General features: G+C 41.5%; 1 protein-coding gene across 2 annotated transcripts in view; it reads left to right on the top strand.

Annotated features, from left to right (window-relative positions):
* Positions 1–22,459, top strand: part of CSMD2 (CUB and Sushi multiple domains 2) — a 311,331-nt gene that overhangs the window by 10,390 nt on the left and 278,482 nt on the right. For both annotated transcript variants that reach the window (XM_052811437.1, XM_052811438.1), the window contains exon 2: positions 20,033–20,249. In XM_052811437.1, coding sequence (XP_052667397.1) covers positions 20,033–20,249 — 217 coding nt within the window. The remainder of the gene's footprint in view (positions 1–20,032; positions 20,250–22,459) is intronic.

The raw sequence follows: 22,459 nt of genomic DNA on the forward strand, positions 1-22,459 counted from the left end.
AATAGTAATATCTATTAAGAAAAATATATTTCCTTCCAGAAAGGAAATCTCCTCCTTCAGAAGGATAATGAAGCCTGGTGCTTTTCCAAAGCCGATGCTGTTTTTTAAAGATGCTGCTTGCATCATGCAGCATATTGTTTATATCCCTCTATTGTTGTTTTGTCTCCATTAGGGAAAGGTTAGGCACTGATTGTGGACACTGGACATCTGTCAAACAACCATCCTAGGCTGTTTTCATTAAAGTTAAGCACCACTTGGAGAAGGACTCAGTCTGTTAATATTAAAATAATGTCCACCTCCTGAAATAATAAGCATTTGAAGGATAGGGAATTTGTCCCTGATAGTGTTGGGGCTTTATTTCTAATGTTGGGTTTAACACACAACCTCTGAAGGCAGGAGTCCTGGAATGATCAAAGAGGGACGATTTGTCACTCACATGGTGACCCCTCTGCAGGCTTACTCCCTTTTCTGAGGGCTCCAGTTCCCTTTGCACAGGGTGTGGAGTGGGGGTGTGCAAATCATGTTGCTCTTCAAAGGCTGGTAAAACAGCTGTATTGCAATTTCTGTACTTCGGTAGGGTGCTTTAATGAGAATGTATTAAAGAATAAAACCTGTCAGGTGGTCATGTGCTGAGGGAACCATGTGTGGAATGGTCCCCACGCTGAGGATAGGGTCTTGCTTAAGGCCTGGAGCTAAAGCATGGTTGAAACCATTGTGGCTTTTTGATTGCAGTTCTTGGATCTTGATCATGAAGATGGATCATCTACTATCTTGATGTGGGTGTCTCATAGACCAAGGTATCTTCTTTCAGTAGCACGTATAGTGCTGGTTTCTTTACCTTGGCAAGATTTAAGATACAAGAGACAACCCTGCAAGGCCCATACTGTTGTTGCCTCTTCATAACAGCTAAATCGGTTCTAACTGAAAGAAGTCATCTTAAGAAGAGCAAGTTCATTTCACTGAATTTAATGTGCTCCAGAAAATGTTTTATAGGAGAGTCTGTCATTTGTTCCTGCTAAGTGTTGTGACAGTCTTAAATTAGAGAACAAATTATGACCTTTCTTGTCTAGGAATCTAACACTAAGGGCTGTTATGGGGAGGTTTTTTTCCCCTTATTTTCCATGAGTGTAGTTAGCAAATGAGACTTTTTACAAAAAATACCCAATTTGAACCTAGAAGTCGATTCAATTCACCCCTTGTTAACTCTTTGATTGAGAGCTATGTAGATTGAAGAAGAAAGGTATTGATCTGCTTTTGGGATTGAAAACTAAGATTAAATAGAATATGTTGTAAGGGTGAAAATGAGGTTTTAAACGGAGGAGGTGAAAGAAAAATAAAATAGTACAATATAATGTTAATGGAAATAAGTTCTGAGTTTCTTTGCTAGTTATACATAGATGAAAGTCACAGGATACAGAAGCTGTGTGGAAATGACTTGGACTTTGCATGCAAGTAGATTGATCCACTGCAGCTAGTGGGAATGTTTGCGTACAAGTTGTGGCAGATTGGTACATAGCATGAGAATTTTTCTAAATTGGATCAGAACAGGATAAAAATAAGTCTGGTTTCTTAGTATGAGAGCATCCATCAATTGCCAAGAGGGACATTTATTGTTAGAACAGAGCTGATAGGTTTTCAGTGAAGAATTTAGGTTTTGCTGTTGTATATGTGGAATTCATGTGTAAAGGGACTGAAAACTTCACTATAACTGAAATGTTTCTCTCTTTCTGCAGATAATCTGTTAGAAACCTTTTGTAGCTATTTAAGCTATTTATTGTTTAGAGCATGTGCCTGTCTTTTGGGGTTTTTTTGTCCCGTTGGGTGAAGTGAATTGTTAACTTTTCTGTGTACTGTCAACTTCTGGTGACTTTCATTGATTGCTCAAGGTGACAAGTAGGCATTAGCTAATAAATATCAAGTGCAGCAATACTTCAAGGAAGTGAATGTGAAAGTGCTGTTAACGGAATCAAGTAAAAATTGGATTTATATCCCAACAAAAAATCCCAGGAGAAATTGCCTTCTCTTTGCTTCTTTTTGTAATTCAAATATGATAATACAAGTGCAAGCTGTTATAATACAAATGCCTGGAAGAGTGTTTTGTTGGAAGATCTCAAAGCACTCGTAAACACACATTTCTCTTTAGAGAGCATGGGGAAACGAGAATTGTGGTAGAAGAGTGAAGAGCTTTTAATAAGTGGAGTCTCTGATTACACAGGATGGTTTGGGTTTTTTTTATATCTGAAGGTGTAAGATTCTGGTCACTGCAGTGATGGCTAGTTTGCTGGTTATGGCATTAGCTGAATATTTGAAGTCAGTTCTTCCGTGTCATCTTCTACAGAACTTCTCTGTGTCTTCTTTCCGTTCCAAGCCCTAGGTGCTAAAAAGGGATGGTGGCCCCCCTGCAACTATCAAAAGTATATAGTAGATTTGTGTAACTTCTGTGCTTTCCGTGTAGTTATAACTGCATGAAAATATAGCCAGATTACTCTATTGATGTTTAAAGATATAAGCTAGAAACTGAAACATGGTGGGGAGGGGAAAAAATGCTTGCAACTCCTTCTGAGCTTAGGGCAGACTTATTTCTAGAGAAGCTATGTTCACTGTATTATTCTCTTTAAACTGTCAGTTCTCCATCAGTGTAATGATGAAATTGTTAATACTGTGAGAATTTCAAGGACTGTGGTCTTGTAAATTATTAGTGAGATGAGATTTGTGGCTGGGTCAAAGATCTCTCTCGGGGCAAGGTCCATTCTCACTGGCCTTGAGGGAGCATTGAACTTCATAGATGGACACGCAGCTTCATAACTAATAATGGCAAATGAAATTGCAGCTACTTTTCAGTCTTTCAATGATGACATGGATTTGGTAACAGGGGGAATAGAGACTAATAATGAAAATTTATCATGAGGAAATCTTTTAAGTATTAGGCCTGCACTGTCATTTGAGATGGATTTCACCTTGAACTTTATTTCACCTTTCTTACATTTTTTGAGATAAAGGAGTCCTAACACCTGAGATGAAAATGAGTTTGAGCACAATGGATAAGCCATTTCAATGCAAGTATTCTTTTACTGGAAAATAATTGAAATACAAATTGAAAAATTTGTTTTGGAGATGATAATTAGCACCTTATAAACGAGACTGAGTAAAAATGCTGCTTATGAGTGGAGTCTGTTTGCAGGGGTGTTTGTATAAATGTTTTTCATCAAAACAGCTTCCCTTTTCTGAGTTTTCATTTCAGTTGTGAGTTGAGATTAACTGCTGGGTGAAACACCAAACTTGTGGAAGATGGTTAAAATCTGAGAGTCTCAAGATTCACATACCAGCAATCACAGACATAGCAGAAAACCATGCTTGCCTTTGTGTCATTTTTATAGATGTCTGGACTGGAAGTGGGGAAAAATTAAATCTTCACTGTGTTCGTTTTACAGATGCAGAGAGAAAATAAGAGTAAAATTTTAAGAAGCTTTTGAATCATCCTGAACATTTTCATTGAGTCTTGGACTCCCAGGGCAAGATTTGCAAGGATGTTTAGATGCCTAAATAAGTGTATACTTGCCCACTGGGGTTTTATAAGAGGTTATGTTAGCTGCAGAACTCAGGTGCATTTGTAAAGGCTACCAGGCATCTGTCTGCAGTTCTTAGGTTATAAAAAAAAATGTTTGTAAACCTGGTCCACTTAAGTTCCTTTTGAAGAGGGACTTGTGGTCCTTAGGTTAACTTATTTTGGTTTTGTGAAATCTTGCACAAAGGAGTTACCTAATCTCTTTGACACTTTGCCATGAGTCCAGGGTCAAATAGAGGCCTCCCAAGTTCCAGCTTAGTGCCTTAACCATGTGTTAAACTGTTGTGGTTTTTTTTTTTTAGGCTAACTCTTGGTTTCAGATAAAAAGTGTGCAAGCTTGCATGGTGTTGCAAAGCCATTTGCAATGTTACCAGAGTAGGATGCAGCACTCGCTGGCTCACTTTGACATGTGAAACATAAAAGCACTTGAAAGGAGACTGACAGTGGGATTCAATTAAGGGATATTGGGGCAACTGAAAAGCCGTGAAGGGAAGTCACAGGAAAACCCAGTGAGGCTGTTACTCACACTAGAGACAGCATGGGAAGAATATGCATTAATTGGTTAATGCTTGTGAAGTGCTTTGAAGATGGAAATAGCTATATAAGTGCTTGGTATTATTATTATGCTGACAATGGCTATGTAGAAGAGTCGTGGCGCTAAGGGAGCAGTCAAAATTGATTAAGAGACAATTTTGAAAGAGAAAGTTTTGAAGGGAGAAAATTACATCCCTTGAGAAGAGGCCATTCTGGCTGAATATTGGGATAACTGTGTTACTTCTCTGAGCTGAGCAAATGATTTCAAGTAATGGATGGTCTGCACAAGATTCCCAGTTTCATCAGGAATTATGCAGCTGTGAACTTTTGCAGATAATTACTGTTCTTTAGCTTGTTAGTGGCTGCTGGTGAGGGGTGGAATTGTTGCAAGCATTAGGAAACCCAGTAGTTTAGACTTGTTTGGGGTGTGAAGGTCACATAGTATTTAGTTTGAAACCAAACTTGTGAAATCTAGCTCTACTAAGAGCAGTCAGAAAACCCTGGATTTTCTGGATTATGAATCAAAAAGCTTTAGGATACGTGTAGACAACCCCAGTGGACTTTTCAGGAGAGATGAGAAGGAGTTGACACAACTTCTTACAAGGTGTTGAGGAACCTTCATTGGAATGATTGGCGTGGTCTGATGTCCTTTGCATAGGAGGAGTTCAGACTGAAATGGGTTGAGGTTGGCAGGGGGATGATCAGAGAATGGAGGGTGTATCTTAGAAGAGTGAAAGCACATGGTTTATTTAGCCTGGCAAACAGGGTTGCAAGGGGATCTAATTATTCTCTATAAATACATCAAGGCCAGGTAAAAACAAAGCAGGGAAGGAGGACTGTTTAAGCTAACAGAAAATGTTGGTATGAAAACAAATATGTGTAAACTGGTCATGAATTAATTTTTAGCTTGGAAATTAGGATAATGTTTGTAACCAAAGCAGTGAGGCTCTAATGCAAATATTCCAGTGTGAAGTACGGGACAGAAAAGCTAACATATTTATAAATGGGATTATATAGTGTGATTGTCAAGCCTGGAAGGAGACAGTATGTAATAACCAGGAATTCTTTAGCTTTAACTTTTTATCTCTCTGTATGTGTATAGTTAAACATGAACACACATCCATATATATGCTTCATAGTCCAATTTGTAGTCACTTGCTGTATCTCTGCATTTTTCTAACTGACGACTATAATAGTGAATGTGATTATGGAAAACAAACTCAAACTTGAACTGGCAAAGAACATTCAAAATTTTATTTGCTGGAAACTTTGAGCACAGGCCCAGCTGTTAATCAGCGTGGTTAAAGCTCAGCAAATGTCGAAGTTGGACTCATGGACATTTGCCTTCAGTTGCTGTTTTTGCACCTTGTCCAACCTGTCTGAACTAGTCACGCTGTGATGCTTGTCTGAAAGTCTCATGTGTGTTCTCTGTCAGACTGGAAGCAGAGTGAGACCATCCTTTCTTACTAAGATTTTTGTACATCCTGTATTTCATGAAGTCCCATTTAGTGTGAAAAATTTTAAACTCTGAATGTTGATATTAGTCATCACAATAGACATTGCTTTAAGTTTCTGCCAGAGAATGTCAATATTAAAACGTGTACTTAATGCACCCAGTAAAACTGTCGGGTACAGAGTAAGAACAGATTAGTGTGCTACCAATGCAATTCATGGTAAACTGAAGCAGGAATTGTCCAAGGTCGATCAATGACATGGTGAGGAAGCTGTTAACCGATAAACCGAAGTGTTCAGCTGTGCTCTAAGGACAGGATCATTCTTTGAATATAACTTTACTCATATGTCTTGGTATTTTTGCAGCCGATCTCTGAGGTATGCTAGCATCAGTACTACGTTGAAAGGGGAATAGCAGAAGTGTGTTTGACTTACTGAATAGCATTGGCCATGGCAATGCATACAGTCGCTTCTGCATTTATCCCAGCAACTTGCAAGAAATGAGAGTCTAGGGTCTTGTCTCCTCACAGATCTGTGGGGGATTGCAGGTGGTTTTCAGAGGGTTGCATCCCCGATGACTGGATAACGGAGAGGACCTCAAGGTGACTTATGACAGAGCAAGCCAAGCGAGTGTGAAACTACTGATCAGCCGGTGGTTTGATTAATTTTTGTGTTGCTGTAAATGACTGGTCCAAGGAGCATGGTAGTTGCATAAGCCCTTTTATACCTGTTTTGCATGGTAGCTGGGGAAGAAGAGGGCAGAGGCACTGTATGTATGCTTTTGCTTCCATGTGCTGAATGGCAGAAGCATCGCCTGGTGATGCTGTGAATTGCGCTCTTCCTAGCACAGAAACTTTCTCCTCATTCCAGCAGGTGTTACAAGGATAAACTGTCCTTTTAAGTGGATCTGGCTAATTTACTCTGGAATATTCTGGTTAAGATCTGTTGCAGGTTAGTGGTGAGCAGCCTGTCAGACAAAGGGATAGACACCATTCCTATCTGATTATTTCTATAAATGATTGTTCATTTATCTGCTCTTTGTATTAATGACTTATCATGGCTCTAACCTTTATTCTGAGTTTTCAATCACTGCTGCTTAAGAAGCATTCTGTACTTCTAGTCTTGGAGGTGGCTAATATTGTCATCTAGATAAAATACTTGATTCCAAGCAGATGGATGAAAGCTGTTCTGTTCCTCTGTCTAGTGCTAGAGAGAAGAGGCCACATCCTGCGTCCTGGAGGTATGTGGAAACACTTGCAGCCTCTGGCTTTGCTTAAAATGTCTCGGAGCCCTGTTGCTGAGAGGCCCTGGGCCAAAATTCAGGTCTGAATTGTGTGTGTAAGGCTTATTGCTAAGAAGTCATACCTGCTTGCTTTGGTCTGGGGATGTCACTTCTCTTTCCTTGTGTCTCCTGCTGCCTTTTCTAGACCGGTTTCCTTGGCTTCCTGCAATGCCCAGTATTCAGCAGAAAACCCCAAACAATTGGCGTTGCTGAATACCAAAGGCATGAATGTTGTGAAGGAAGGAAATGAATTGTGACTCTTAGTGAAGCCCCACAGTAGAAAGCTAGTTTGTCTGCAATATTGCCAAACTCTATTAACTAGTTGCTTAGCATTCAAAGAAATTTCTGTGTATATATAAAATCAAGGGTGTGTTGGGTTTTTTTCCTCCCCTTTCTTTTTTTTTAAGGCTGCCCTGTAATGAAGCCACAGTTGAGCTGTTGCATGTGTGCCTTTGCCTAGCAACTGTGCCTAGCAACGTCACGGCATCGCAGCGAACCCAGCGATGGGGACGGAGCCGCTGGCTGTCAGGGAGCTGGTTAGAATGGTAATTTGTGATGAAAGATACTGGAGCCTCTTTTCATGAGGCTTGCAAAGCCTTGTTCTTAATTTCTTGACCTTCAGGCTTCCTTGAATACCTACAGACAGCTTTCTGCCACTGCCCTGCAAAAATCAGAAGAGCTGAGAGTTGCCTGGTAGCTAAACCTTTATATGGTGTGTGGGGCTTTGAAGCCTTTTTCATTAGTTTTGTAGCCAAGTCACACTGCCTTGCACTGGGGGTGGGGTAAACTATGAGCATGTGAACAACTCCTGTGACACAGCCAATGCACCATAATTTCAACTGAATCCGAAGCTGCCATGTGTAACACCCTTCTGCAGTAACAGAGGGGCAAGACTTAAAATATGTAACATCTGCACTGGGAAATGGATCTGCTTCTCTTAGAAGCAGCTCTGGGCCAGAAACCTGAGACTACGCTTAGAGCATAGCTGTGGCTGCTTAATTTGTTTTTAAAGCGTTTAAAGCTCTTGTCCCTTCCTAGGGTATTCGGTTTGGAAGCTTTTTGTTTGATTGGGGTTTTCAGAATCTTAGTGTGTGAGCTATTTCAGCCAAGGTTCCTTAAAGCTCTATTAAGATAAGTTGACAGTAACTTGTGAAGTGCAATGGAAGAAGGAACGTCCTTCATTTTAATGCAAACAAAGGACATGAAGTGCTGCTCGTCACTTTTGTCTTGTGGACAGACGCACATGTAGTTAGAACAGGGTCTTGAACATGTCTGGATATATATACTGGAGTATATATGTATAAGGGAGTCTCTCCCTTGCTGATGGCGGGGTGCATTGTTAGGGCAAGACTCCAGCCTGCTACCCCACAAAGTTGTGGGTTTTTTTTCTCTTGTCACCTGTGAACCAAGTCACCAGGTTTTTTATGCTCTTCTGAGATACGGTGGTCAGTCCATGCTAAAGAATGCTGACGGGAGGGACAGAAGTGAGGACCTTCTGTAACCAGGTTTGTCTCTGACATGGATTTGCAGTCAGCAGGCACGTTCACACTGTGTAGCGCAGTAAAGTGTGAGAGATTCTCCTCCCACTGTTGGCAGTGCTGCTATTTCCATGTGGCACAGTGCTCTGGAGAGGCCAGCTTGAATCTCTACTGTGTTAGCATTGTGATGTGTTGAGGCTGCAGTCAGGGATGGTGTTCTGGTTACCACTGCCAGGCTAAGACTTCCCTACTGCTAGCAAAGATTGCCCCATTGCAGGCTCAGCAGCTTGGTTGCAGCTCTGTATGTATGTCTTGTTGATATTGTCTGTTGACTGATTCCATGGCACTTTGGTGGCGGTAGCCTAGCATGAGTTACAGGCTAGGTTCTTTAGCCTGGCTCCACATATGCTCCAGATCCTCCAGTATTCTCTGTGAATGGCTATGTGAAAGACTTGTATCTAGGTAGAGCTCAGCAATTGAACTTTGTGTGTTCTGTGAGATAAGTGCAGCTCCTTTTCCAGGTGCTTCTCTTTCAGATTTGAGGAAGTGGAAAACATGCTAGGTCCCCACAGGATTAGAGAGGAGTATCACCATCCTTTTGTAGAGAAAGCACAGCCTGGAGGTCTGGGGGCGGGGGTGAGGTGTTCATGATTCTGTTTGTGTTCAGTACTAACTGCAATACTTCAGGTGGCCATACCACAGCCTTTGGATTTACAGGATGTTTATTGTATGGGATAGAATGGGAAGAAACATAGATCTTCAGTTTACATGAGGAGTCTTATTCTTGAGACCTCTACTCTGGTTTCAAGCAAGTACAAATAGATGCCGATGTGGCAAATCTTCACTAGTAACTATGCTGATAAAGCTCAACTCAGCTTAAAGCAGGGTGAGCTGTAGTATATTTGGCCTTGCTGACAAGATTCCTATGCTTTGTTCATTGTTAAAAGGTTCAGGGTTTTCTTTCTTTCTCTGTGTGCTCCATGCATCAGCAAACTCTGCTTGCTTGGCTAAACAGATCTCTAGGTCAGTAGAGCGTGGAAACAATCTCTTATTTGTAATACAGTCAGAACAGGCAGAGCCCATTTCACTACTTTGTTTGACGCATGTTTCAGGAGCCTTCCAGATAAAGCAATCAATGTGGTCTTTGTCACTACGTTTTCAAGGAAGATGGTGAAAACTGACTTTTGGTGAAAAGATACTGAGTCATTCTGTGTTTTGGAGTAATTTGTAATTTAGTAATTTAAATTCCTCATCAGTATTGGTCAAGCAATGTTTTCTTTGTTACGCATGTTTGAAATGTTTTCTAATATTGTATCCATTGCTAGCCACTGGATATTGGATGAGGTGGTGTATGGAGCAGTATGCATGCCCATGTCTCTCCAACTAGCTAACTTGAGTTAGTGCGAATAAAATGCAATATTTTTTTAAGATCAGTGCTGTAAATAGTCAGGAAAATATATATTCATTCATGTGTCCCGATGAACACAGAATTCTCTAATATTTACTTTAGTACTGCTTACATTAAAAAGAATGCATTACCAGGGATTTTCTAGATGCTTATTAAAACAACTCCAAAGTAATTTTTTAATACCTTCTATTATTAGTCCTTAAGCCCTCCTGCCTCCCGTTCTTAACAGTAAAATGTGATGGAATCCATCTTCCTTTCCCCTCACTATGTGCAAGTCTTTACTCCTAAACACTTCTTCTGTTTTCTAGCTTGCTTTGATTCTGTTTAGATTGTAAGCTTTACAGATGGTAAAGTGGTATATAAATCTGCAGGAGTGATTGAGAAAGATACAGCCTGCACCTGGGGAAAGCCAGCATGACACTGTAATGTCTCTGATAACCCAACAGGAGTATGTGTTGTGGTATTCACTACAGAACAGCTCAAGTTCTTACCAGCTCCACAACAGGTAGTGCCATTTTTGCATCCCCCCCTTTGATCGCAATCTTTTTATTTAAAGAAAAAAAAAAAAATCTGATGAGGGTCTTGGAAACTGAAGTCCCTTCTGTTTCCAGGTCATTCCAGGGTAGGGATGAAGCAAGCTGGCAGGGGACAGCCTGTGTCAGGTCAGCATGCCATGCTACCTTCCCTCCCTCCCTCTGTTAAGAACAGAGGACTTCAGCCTCAAGGGAAAATCTGGCAGCTGCTATTATGACCAGTGTACTCACTTGGGCAATTTCTAGCTTAACCAAATGAGGCATTACTTTCCAGCAGCTGAAGTCTCTGGCCTCTCAGCATGTCAGGGGACTGCAGTGCAGCTGTAAGACAGGACATATGTGCAGTGTCATGTTCTTGTGATTTCAAGTTTTGTCCTGCAATGGGTTTTGATGTTACCTGAAATTGGATGTTTCCTTTTTTTCTCTACAGCATGTCAGAACTCCTTTGACCTTGTTATTGGAAGTATATGCCCTTTCAAGGTTCGTTCATGAAATATAAAACCAAACTATAATAAATCAGAAAAGACTTTCTTCAAAGGAGAAGGCTAGCTTGGTGTAGAGGAAGGAATGTACCACTGGGGGTGACTGTTGGCATCCCAGCCATATGGATGAGGCAGCGTTCAGCTCGGGCTTGGACTTAGCTGCAGCACTCTGTCCAGTTTTTGACTTTACACTTCAGGACAGATATGGCATAGCTAAGGGGAGTCCAGAACCTCACTAGGGCTTCAGAGACATCATTGAACAAGGATGCATGGAACAAGTTGGGTTTGTTTATTTTATAACAGTGCTTTCCAACAATTTTGGATCTGTTGACCTCAACATTTCCAGTGTTAGGTGCCTTTATTTCTATGTAGGTGCTTATTGCATTTCTAGAGAATTTAAAAGACTGGACATGAGGCTCTTTTCTTGCCTTTCACAGATGCCCACAGGCATTATGAGCTGCAGTTTTTCTGAAAATCGCCTGTCTCGGGAGGAGATGGCTGGGGAGAATAAACTGTTCTTTGAGTCCAGTGTAGGTAGGAGAAAATGCTGTGGTCTAAAGTAATAACAAGATGAATCTGGGCCAGATATTAAGGAAGTGGAGAGCTACAATGCTTTTGTCCAGTTTTTTCCTAATCTGAAATAGGTGTCATTTCTAAGATGCGTTGGAAATGTTACTTGATCACAGAACAGTGTGGCAATGCGTGAGGATGGTGCAGTGACAGTTGGAAGTCCCAGACTTCCCTTTCCTCTTCTGTGCAAGTATTTGTATTTTCCAGCTGTAACATGGTTTGGTTGGAGCTTTTTCTGGGGAACTCCAAGGTCAGCAATGTGACTAGAAATCCCAAACATGGAAATATAGGAAATTTGCATAATTTTCCAAGACAAATTTTTTGGTTGGGAGAGGAAGTGAGGTCACACATGGGAAAAACTAAATAAATTATTGCAGCATCTTCACTCCACCATCATCTCTTCTGTTCCTCTCTTCTTTCTACTTGGGAAGCCCTTAAAATTGAATTGTTATGCTAACGTTGGAACAATGCCTAAATGTAACAGATCTCTGCAATAACAGTGTAAAAGCCTGGGCAGCACTAAAAGGGACAGAAAGTGATGACAGAGTGGGAGTGAAAGACTGTTAGAATGGAAGGGAAGTGATGTGTCTCCCCAGAGAACTGGAGGTGACTAAGTTGGTTTCAGGAATGATATGTTTGATTTGCAGTATCACAGTATTGTGCCATCCTGCTGAAAACTCACATACTGCTTTTGATTTGAGGTGGATGTTATAATTCTTTCTGGGTTTGGCAGTAGTGGCATGAGCTGGATTCAGATAAAATGCATGTTCTTTGCCCTTGCATTCTTCAGTTTATCACTTCATGTGTTCGGAGAGAAAAAGGTACTGGCTGAGATGTAAATAATTCCCTTGATGATGTTCTTGGATCCACTGGCTTTTGATTAAAAGTTATAGTTAATGGAATGTCTCTGCATTATTTATTACCCAGGAGGCTTTGATGTAAGACTGTAGGTTAAGTTAAAACTATGAAAAGGTGAATACTTAGGGAAACAAGGCTTAGATTTATGAAGTGTGAAGGTACTTTACCTGTTTGTTCACTTAAATTGTATGAGCAAGAGAGTCAAAGCTAGGCTGTGGGTGAACTGCTTACTTTTTGTGATTGCCCATAATGATTTAGAAGACTATGTAAGGAGGCATAATTAGTTGCTGATAAATGATTCAAAACAGTAAACATTGGGAAAAGGAACATTTTTTTCTATTTAGGTGGCAGATCAAACAATGTTTAAAAAAAAAATGGAGTTCTTAAAGATGAACTCTTCAATACAAGGGATGAGTTTTTAGTATGTTCTTTTTAGGGAGAAGGTTGTGAAAAGACCTGTGCGAAGAAGCTGCTGTGAACATTTCACAACATGTTCCTGACACCCCTGTTCTGAGGCTTCTTCAGAATGGGGTTTGTGCCTTCATGCAAAGGGGAGTGTTCAGTAGGGACCCAAGTGTTGATCCTGTGCTGTGGCATATACCCAATTGTGTGAGAAGCTGAATGAGTCTTGTGTGGTTTCACATGTGTCGTCCCACAAAGAAAGCTGGGGCACTTCTGCACTGAGTTTGGTTGTTTTAGCTGTGTCTCCGTCCTTGAGCTCTACCCTACTCATCACAGCCTCCAGATGCGCTCTCATGGGATGCTGTGAAAACCTATATCAGCATTTGAGTGCTGTTTGAGTTGGGATCTAGTGTCTTGGTTTGAAGAACTTTATGCAATGAAGGTGAATGACTCTGTACAGTAATGTAAATAGAAAAAATTGAGAAGTTGCTGATGTATGGGCAGGATTTGCCCCTGGTATTTTAGGGCAGGATGGAATGTGCTGTGTGTCTGCAGGATATGAATTTCAGTTTTCTTGGGGAAAGGTGTTTTTTTTATGTTCATCTCTTTCATTGAATAGGCTAGAACAACACAAAATAGAAATATTTGTGCCTAAGTAACAATAACTAAAGAAAATGACAATACCAAAACCTACTGCATTAAGGAGAAGACAGCCATGTATCACCAATAGATGATACTGCTGAGAGCAAGTCAGGGTATATGATTTGATATTTGTTCCTTTTGAATTGTGCAGTGACCACACATCAGTGTTTGCTAAATTAGATTTCTGCTGAGAAACAAAGTGCATCAACTTATATTTTAGGAAGCACTTGAGAAATAAATTCTGTTTCCCTCTCTCTAAACTATTGCTTCCTTAGATATTAATATGGTGTAAATCAACATAGTTAAAATACTTCCTTGATTTACACAGCCATGGATCTGGCCTGGTAAGTTTAAGGAATTGAAAGTAGGTGGAAGATGATGTTTTGTACCCATTTCCTTTGCTCTTGTAATATCAGACAAGGCCTTTGTTTGTTATTTAGCTTCTGACAACTTGGTGAAGATTTGTAGTGACAGAATTTGAATGTACAAGTTTATCTGAGTCTGTAGAGCTGCTGAAATTGAACATCAAATGGTGAAACCCAGTCCCAGCCAGGGGCTTGAAGGGTACAGCAGCCAAGGCAGCTCACTCCTGTACATAGGTGTTGCTTATCTGAAGGAAATAACAAAATTCTGTTGCTATGAATGTGCTGAATGACTGAGTCTCCTTTTTGGTAAATGTAACCTGGTTCGTTTTGGTCAATGTGCAGTGACCATCATGACTGCCTGTCATGAGACATGGAAGACATGAGAACCAGTTAATGCTATCCACACTGTAGTCATTGGGGGGTGAACTGGTTCTGCTCCAGAATGCAGCTAGCCATGTTGCATTAGAGGCCACTGTAAAGCTGGAGTGACTGACATGAGAACAGTCCCATGCTCATGTGTCTAAACAACTTCAGATATACAGTGTAAATAAACCTCCCACTAGCTTCTGTCTCCAGTCATGTAGCTTGTACTGTCAAAAGAAGTCTTGGTTTTTGAGTGCAAGGGCGTTCTTCCTACCCAACTTATGGCAAGAGGCTGATTGATACCCAGAATGAAGCTCGAGGGGTTTGCAACTTTCCCGCTTAAGCAAGAGACAGTCAGCCACAGTTGTATTCACCTGATATTTATTTTTTGGTTAAGTGTCCAGTCATGTTAAGTTCTGTGGCATGTGGATTAACTGTGTATTATAAAATGCTGCAGGCAGCCTGTGTTTCTGTTAAAAATGCAGTTCTTCTGTGAGCATATTGCAAAGTAAATATTTCATCATTTTCGTGGTGCATATGAGCCAGAAGTGAGGCTGATTAGTGTGTTTACATTGTTCAAGCAGTATATATTTCACAAAACAAGTATTGTAAGTAGAGACTGATAGAGCCGACTTCTGAGCTCTATCATTGAGCAAATGGTTGTGCCCCTGGATAAAGATGTTTTTCTGCAAAGTCCCAAGCTCTCCGCAAGTGTGGGTTTCCTTGGGTTGTGTTTTTTTCCTCCAACTTAGATTGTGATCCCTTTTGGGGAAAGGCTTTGTCCACTGAACAGTTCCAAGTATGATAAAGTGTTGTGGTTTAACCCCAGCCAGCAACTAAGCACCATGCAGCCACTCTATCACACCCCCCCCCCCCCCCCCCCCCCCAGCTAGACAGGGGAGAGAAAATATAATGAAAGGCTGGTGAGTCCTGATAAGGACAGGGAGAGATCACTCAACCGATTACTGTCACGGGCAAAACAGACTCGACTTGGGGAAAATTAACTTAATTTATTGCCAATCAAACCAGAGTAGGGTAATGAGAAATAAAATCAAATATTAAAACACCTTCCCCCCACCCCTCCCTTCTTCCCAGGCACAGCTTCACTCCTGAATTCTCTACCTACCCCCACCCAGCGGTGCAGGGGAACGGGGAATGGGGGTTACAGTCAGTTCATCACATGTTGTCTCTGCTGCTCCATCCTCTTCAGGGGCAGGACTCCTCACTCTCTTCCCCTGCTCCAGCATGGGGTCCCTCCCACGGGAGACAGTTCTCCACAAACTCCTCCAGCCTGGGTCTCTTCCACAGGGTGCAGTCCTTCAGGCACACACTGCTCCAGCGTGGGTCCCCCACGGAGTCACAAGTCCTGCCAGCAAACCTGCTCCAGCGTGGGCTCCTCTCTCCACGGGGCCACAGGTCCTGCCAGGAGCCTGCTCCAGCACGGGCTTCCCACGGGGTCACAGCCTCCTTCGGGCATCCCCCTGCTCTGGCGTGGGGTCCTCCCCAGGCTGCAGGTGGAGATCTGCTCCACCGTGGACCTCCCTGGGCTGCAGGGGGACAGCCTGCCTCACCGTGGTCTTCCCCACGGGCTGCAGGGGAATCTCTGCTCCGGTGCCTGGAGCATCTCCTCCCCCTCCTTCTTTGCTGACCTGGGGGTCTGCAGAGTTCTTTCTCTTACATGTTCTCACTCCTCTCTCTTGCTGCAGTTTCTGTGTCCCAGCAACATTTTTTTTGCTTCTTAAATCTGTTATCCCAGAGGCGCTACCACTGTCACTGATGGGCTCGGCCTTGGCCAGCGGCGGGTCTGTCTTGGAGCCGGCTGGCATTGGCTGTCAGACATGGGAGAAGCTTCCAGCAGCTTCTCACAGAAGCCACCCCTGTAGCCCCCCGCTACCAAAACCTTGCCATGCAAACCCAATGCATCAAGCCTTCGTCCTTGTCTGGAAACTTTAAGTGCTACTGCAATAAAATTACACTGATGCATTCATTAAAAAGATATACTGTCATAATAAACCACTTTCTAGAATTGAAAATAGCAGGTTGCATTGGCAGAGTACAAGTGAGAATTAGCTCCAGTCTCAGACTGGCCATCTCCGTCACAAAATGGGGCATGTGCCCACAAACGCATATCCACTGATGAGTTTCATGTTGGTGTTACACCTTCAGAAAGTATGAGTCCATGAGTAATAGTATTAGAAGCTGGCATAGCTGCATCAATATTTACACTGCCACACTGAGCCTTCTGGCAGATGACATCTGATCTGTTAGCTTTCTGTATTTACCTTCCTCATTCACTGTTGTAGCTTCTGAATAAGGAGTGGCAAATTGAGAAGGGGGGAAATGCAACCATTCTGGAAGGGTTGTAATTGATTCCTCTGATACCAGGGCTGATGGTTAATCTGCAGAGGGTACAAAGGCGGCAGTCCCTGGGTACAGCTTGTCCTGTCGCTGCTGCCATTTCTTGTGGTCACCTGGTGTAGCCCCATCAGAGCTGAGATAAAGGGCAAGGCGGGTGGTTGACTGATCCATGAGGGAAGCTGCTGCATTCTCATTACTTGAGTAAGGTGTGTGGAGGTGCTTCGTGTCAAACTTCTGGGTTGGAGAGAACGCTCCAGAAATTTTACAAGAATGTTGTCCTCTGTCAAATATGAATTCACCTGGAAATTTATAGCACAGACACTGGTGTTGTCCTTTCATACCTTTCTACTTATTCATGCTCCAGGGCCGAAGGGATGAAGAGAATTGTTTTTGCAAGTCTTCTGAGGAGAAATGGAGCGTTTCCTTGTCATGTACTTCAGAGTTTAGATAAAGTTTTGTCAGTCAAGCCTGAGCTGAACTAACTTAAACCTGAAAGTGAATTACAGAGTATACGTAAATTCTCTTTGGCTTCCTGGATCTCTTTCTGGTGCCTGCTGAGTTTTTCCAGCAGTGTCCAATATAAATGAAGTTCCCTACTATTACAGTTGATGAAGAATATATTGCTTTCCAGTTTGTCAGCTTTTGGAAAACTAACTTTTGTTTGCAGTAAGCAATTTTCTTTTAGCTGTGTCCAAAGCACGTCTTGGTCAAAATCATGAACACACAAATATTTCAGTAGATTGATTTGATATGTCATAAAACTGTGTCCTATTTTTCTATGATTTGTTTTTCTTCAGCTAGGTTTAAGATTATGTACGTTTTTCTGGTCTTTGTTTTAATCGGTAATTGTGCAAGGATTTCATGAATTTATACTGATCTTAAAGCTTGTTGCCTTTCATATGACCTTGGACGTCTTTGGAACACGGTGTCTCTGACCTTGAATTTATTTTCTGAACTTTATGCAGCATCAGTAGCTTTTATACCATCAGGAAATTGAGAGATACAGGCTCTTTAATTTCCCAATTTCCTTAAATTGTTCTGATGACATTTACTTATGATTAAAATAAAAAATGTGCAGTAGAGACAGATTCAATATCCCCACATTGCCTATTGAGTGCCAGTCTGGTTAAAGAAAAGAGGATGTGATTGAATTTTAGAGAACTGAAGCTTATGGATCTTTGGCAGTCTCCAAGTTATTAAACCAAACTTGGCCTAATTTCACTCTGTGATAACGGTAATATTCCCAGTCCCATGCAGCTTTCTGGCACCAGGCTAATACATCCTTTCAGTGAACTCTACAAATAAATGGAACTGAAGTGGAGGAGGGAGGTAGATTTCACTCTTGTATGTATTATGTATTGACAGAATGCACTGAGAGGCACATGCCAGGTGCTATAGAAATGCAAAGTGCTTTAGTCTGCCCTTGTTAATGAGTTATGTGCCTAGCTCAGTTTTAGTCCCCGGTGGATTATGGGGCTGTCCTAACTCTTACTGATATAATAAACATGATACAAAAAGATTCCCTGGGTAGTAAATATGATTGACCAGTTTAGATTCATAAAGGTGTGAACTTCGTCTTGCAGAGAGAAGTTCCACTAAGCATTTTTGCACCAAAGTAGGTCAATCTAATTATAATTGGCTTTAATGAGCACTACTCTGCAGTTCTTTACCTGTAGCTGGTTGACACTCAGAAGTGCAAATGCCATTGCTGCCTTTGAAAAAAGCAATGAGAAATCAAAGAAGTAATTTCTAATCTAATTCATTTCAACTTGAAAGCCTCGGTTATCTACATAAGCAGGGGTATACAATCCAGCATCAGTAAGAAAAGCCAGAGCAAATGCAGGCAGCAGTGATGAGCAGCTCTGCTGGCCATAGGATAAAGGTGAGATTCTGCTTTTGGTCTCACAACAGTTGCCTTGCAAACTGCCTGGAACTGAGCTTTGGTGTGGAGGAGCTATTCCATTAAAGCCAGTAGGAGTTATACCAGTTCGTTGGGAGTGAAGTTTTTTCTTTGTGCCTCAAAAGGCATTCAGGTAAAGTAGCAGTGAAGAGAGAGGAAAACACTAAGGAGAATTTGTCACTTAGGCTGTTCCCAAAACATATTTATGTACCTGTTTCCCCAGAGAGAAGAAAATCTCATATATCCAGAAATTGTACATCATGGCAGTTGATCTTTATCTTTGGGATGGAGTGTTCACAGGTACTGCTTTGGGGAAGGAAAATGGATTTGAGGAAGGTGTTAAGTATTTAGCTAGTGGGTACAGGACTGGGCTTTCATTCTCAGAAGATGTAGCTCTACAGCAGCTCTTTAGGAATACTGATTGGAAGACATTTGCTGTGTGTTGAGTCTGCATGAGGAGTGGAAACCTTTCAGAACTGGGTGAGAGAAAACAGCAGCCTGAGAGGGCTGGGTTTGGTTCACAATTTCTTTCCTATGTACCCCCATCATGTAGGTCTAACAGGGTTATGTAGTGTTAACTGGTGATGGCAGCTCTTGGCTCTGGGCCACAGTCCGTGTTGCTCTGCAGTGGTGCAGTTGTCAGTTTGGGGTACGCAGACTAGAGACCAAGTGGGAACATGCCTTTACTTACAGCAGTCTGCATGGAAAGGCCTTGTATAAAAAACATTGTCTCTTCTCCCTGCTAGGAGGTAGTTTCAGGCTAGTGAGCAATGCTTAACTGAAAGAATGTAGATGGGGAAAAAAGAAATGCTGTTCGAGGAAGTTGCAAAGATTTGGGGTTTTTCTTTGTTGTTTTTTTTTTTTTTATTCCAAATAACTATTCAAGAATGGCTTGTTTGTTAAAGCCTTTGAACTGTGTCCTGCTCTTTCTGGAGTCAGGACAACTTTAATTTCTGATCTTTTGCCATTCAGTTTTCATGCAGTCTTATCCAGATAGACTAGTCATTTGGTGACTCAGTTCCTCATTATATATTATGTCCATTACAGTTTTTGGCCTTTCAAGGTAAGGGGTGGTCTGTTTCTTTTTGTCTGCACAGTGGAGCCCTGATCTTCTGTCTCTTATTCAAATGTAACTAATGGTAAAAGAGATGGTCAGCTTTGGCGTTGTCATTCTGCTGTTTTGTGGTCTCTGAACCACTCACTCATGCTCTTGGTTAGATTCCTTTTCATTACAGTTACTATTATTATATTTTATTTTTATTATTGTTAGTATTATATTTTATTTTACTTTAGTTATTAAATCGTTCCTATCTTAACCCATGAGTTTTGGTTTTTGTTTTGGTTTTTTTTTTTTTTTTCCAATTCTCCTCCTCCCGCTGGGGCAGGGTGAGTGAGCAAGTGGCTGCGTGATGCCAAGTTGCTGGTTGGGGTTAAACCAAGACAGGCACCCAGCACAGCCAGGCACTCTTGAAACATGTTAAATCCCTAAATGCACAGTGTACGGTGAATAGTATATTGGACTTTGTTGTGGGCTGTGAAAGGATGTCTGTGTAAGCATCTGTTTCCCAGTTACAGTCAGCAGCTGCTGTAACCCAGCTGTTACTAGCCCATTATGTTTACAGCTAGAGGGAGCAGTGCCCAAGAGATGGGTATCTGGGGTCCAAGCTCCTGCAGGGAGGACAAAGGTGCATCTTTAGATTTTATCTTTATCTGTTCCCTGGGACCATGAACTGAGAAGAAATTCAGTAGAAAGAATCACGTGTGATCTGTTTTGATGGTGAAGATATTAAATGTGTACCCTACACCATTTGACTTGTAGTTTTGTCTTTTCTCTTGCCAGCCCAGAACTGCAGTCACATTTTGCAGGGCCCAAATGGGACAATACAGAGTCCAGGCTTTCCATACGGATATCCAAATTACGCAAACTGCACGTGGACAATCACTGCTGAGGAGCAGAACAGGATACAGCTTGTTTTCCAGTCCTTTGCATTAGAGGAAGATTTTGATGTATTATCTATCTACGATGGACTGCCTCAGCAGGGGAATCTGAGAACAAGGTACATTGTTCATAACAGTGATGTTTATAAACATGTTTCTATTTCTGCCACTGGGATTAAATCTAGGTTGGAGGTTTATACTGCAATAAACTGGGAGTGCTTCTTCATGAGCAGTTCTTACAGTTGTTTTGATTTCTTATCTCTGGTAAGATTTGAAATGTTTCTCTGAATGCCTGACAGTAATGATTTATCAAGAGTCATTCTAGACATCCGGAGAAGTTAATTAGAAAATGGAGCAAGAGGAAAGCAGAGTTAATGTGCAGAGGAGCTTCCCTCAATCCAAAGGAGATTCTCTGAGTGGGTGGATGGATAATGGGTTTCAGTTTATTGCTCTGCCAAATGCTTTGTGGGTGCATTTGGGTAATTCCCTAATTTGCAGTCTGTTCACCAGCTGGACAGGGGTGATATTCTGTCACATCCGACTAAACTGTTGGATCTTTAGGGGTAAGGAGTTATTAAGTAATACAGTTTAGTATGAAGGCTCTCCGTGGATTCTGATCTCTGAGACTTTCAGGCACCATCCTGGTACTAATAAAAAGTTAAATGAGAGGCTGATTTTGAAAAAATAATGCATTGCTGTGTTAGGAAATGTTATATGATGTGTCAGACTTCTGGATTTGAAGGGGTCATGATCTCAGACCTCCAGATCTGAGGCATAGATGAAATCAGCTTGGTGACTTGTGATGTGACTACTGTTGTCTGATTGCAGCTGAAGTCTGACAGTAATATATTCAAAAGTAATAGAAACAGTGGCAGCACTCAGTGTTAGTATCCCTAGAAAGAATGCTGTAGTTGTGGACAGTCCTGGAAATTAATTTTACTTCAAACCACTTTAGGACAGATCCTTTGATCTCAGTGTCTTGGCTAACTCAACTGGAAAATCTGAGTTAAAGAAACACTGGTGAAAATCACCTCTTTATGTAGATGATTTCAGTTATGCAAATAAATCATATCTTCATCTTGCAACTATGCTTGAGAATCGTCTTAATTATGGGACCTCATCATTTAATCAGAAGGTAGCATGGTGCTTTGCTTTGGGTAAAGGATGCCTACATCAGGTATAAAATTGTGCTCAGGAAACTTTGTGTGGTGAGTAGTCAATGCTGCTCTTGCCCTGAGAAGCCCCCCTGGCAAATTGCTCTGCTCTTCAGCAGTGTCAGATGTTTCCTTTTGCCCTTGATGTTGGTGGGAGGTTCTGCTGAAGAAGCTAAATCTGTGAATGAAATTAATTCAGAATTAGGGTCATGGTGGAGTAAATTAGTAAGATGCTGTGGGTGAGTTGCATCCAGGTGTTGTTCTGAGCTACTCATATGCATGACATGATTATAGATGTAACAGAAAGGACATCTTCCTACAGTTGACCAGTACAACAGAACTCAGAGATGCAACTTTGATACTGTCCTGATTTGTAGCCCTGCATTGGGGGAAAGTGAGCAGACAAATAAGGTCCTCTGTCTGCTTTACTGGTGAACTTCACGTGCAACTCGGGTAGATAAGCGTAAGCTGTGGGATGAAACCAGGAGCACAAAGCAATGTGAGAATGTTTCATCTCCAGTGCGATCAGGTGTTCAGGAAATGTTATGTATTTAGTACAACGGAGGAAAGTGAAATAAATGGGTGGGAAAAAGCTATTGAGGAGGTTTTCTAGAGGTCTGAGAGCACTCACAGAGGACTTAAAACAGCAAATGAGATAGAGACTCTTGCATGGCGGATGCTTGCATTCTTCCCCTGGACTTTTCTAGATTAGTGACTTCAAAACCTGGAACTTGCTCCTCTGTGCTGTTTGGTGTCTCACTTCTTTGTTCAGCTAATTTTTTTTTGTACTTTAATCTCACCTCATTAAACTCTGTAGCTGTTGCCCAACATTTTTTTTTTCTTCTCCCTTTTTTCTTTTTTCCTGTGGCTATCAATTTTGTTTTTTCTCAGACTGCTTTCCAAATGTACTCAATTCATCATCGAAGTGCCGCACTCGAAGATGGATGACCATGCGTCATTCATCAAAGCTCATGCTACCAGGAGGCGGGCCAAAATAAGCTGTAAGCAAGTGTAAAAGGAGGAAAAAAAAAAAAAGCATGTTTCTATAGAGAAGGTAGATGTTTTGTTCAGTGTGTTCAAGGCTGATCAACAAAATGGTTAACAGAGAGGACCTGTATGTCTTTGCTTCTTCCACTCTTGAGCTTTTTGTTGAGCATCACTGACGTGTTTCAGTA

This window comes from Harpia harpyja, chromosome 16 (genome assembly GCF_026419915.1).
Source record: "Harpia harpyja isolate bHarHar1 chromosome 16, bHarHar1 primary haplotype, whole genome shotgun sequence".
NCBI classification, from domain to species: Eukaryota; Metazoa; Chordata; class Aves; order Accipitriformes; family Accipitridae; genus Harpia; species Harpia harpyja.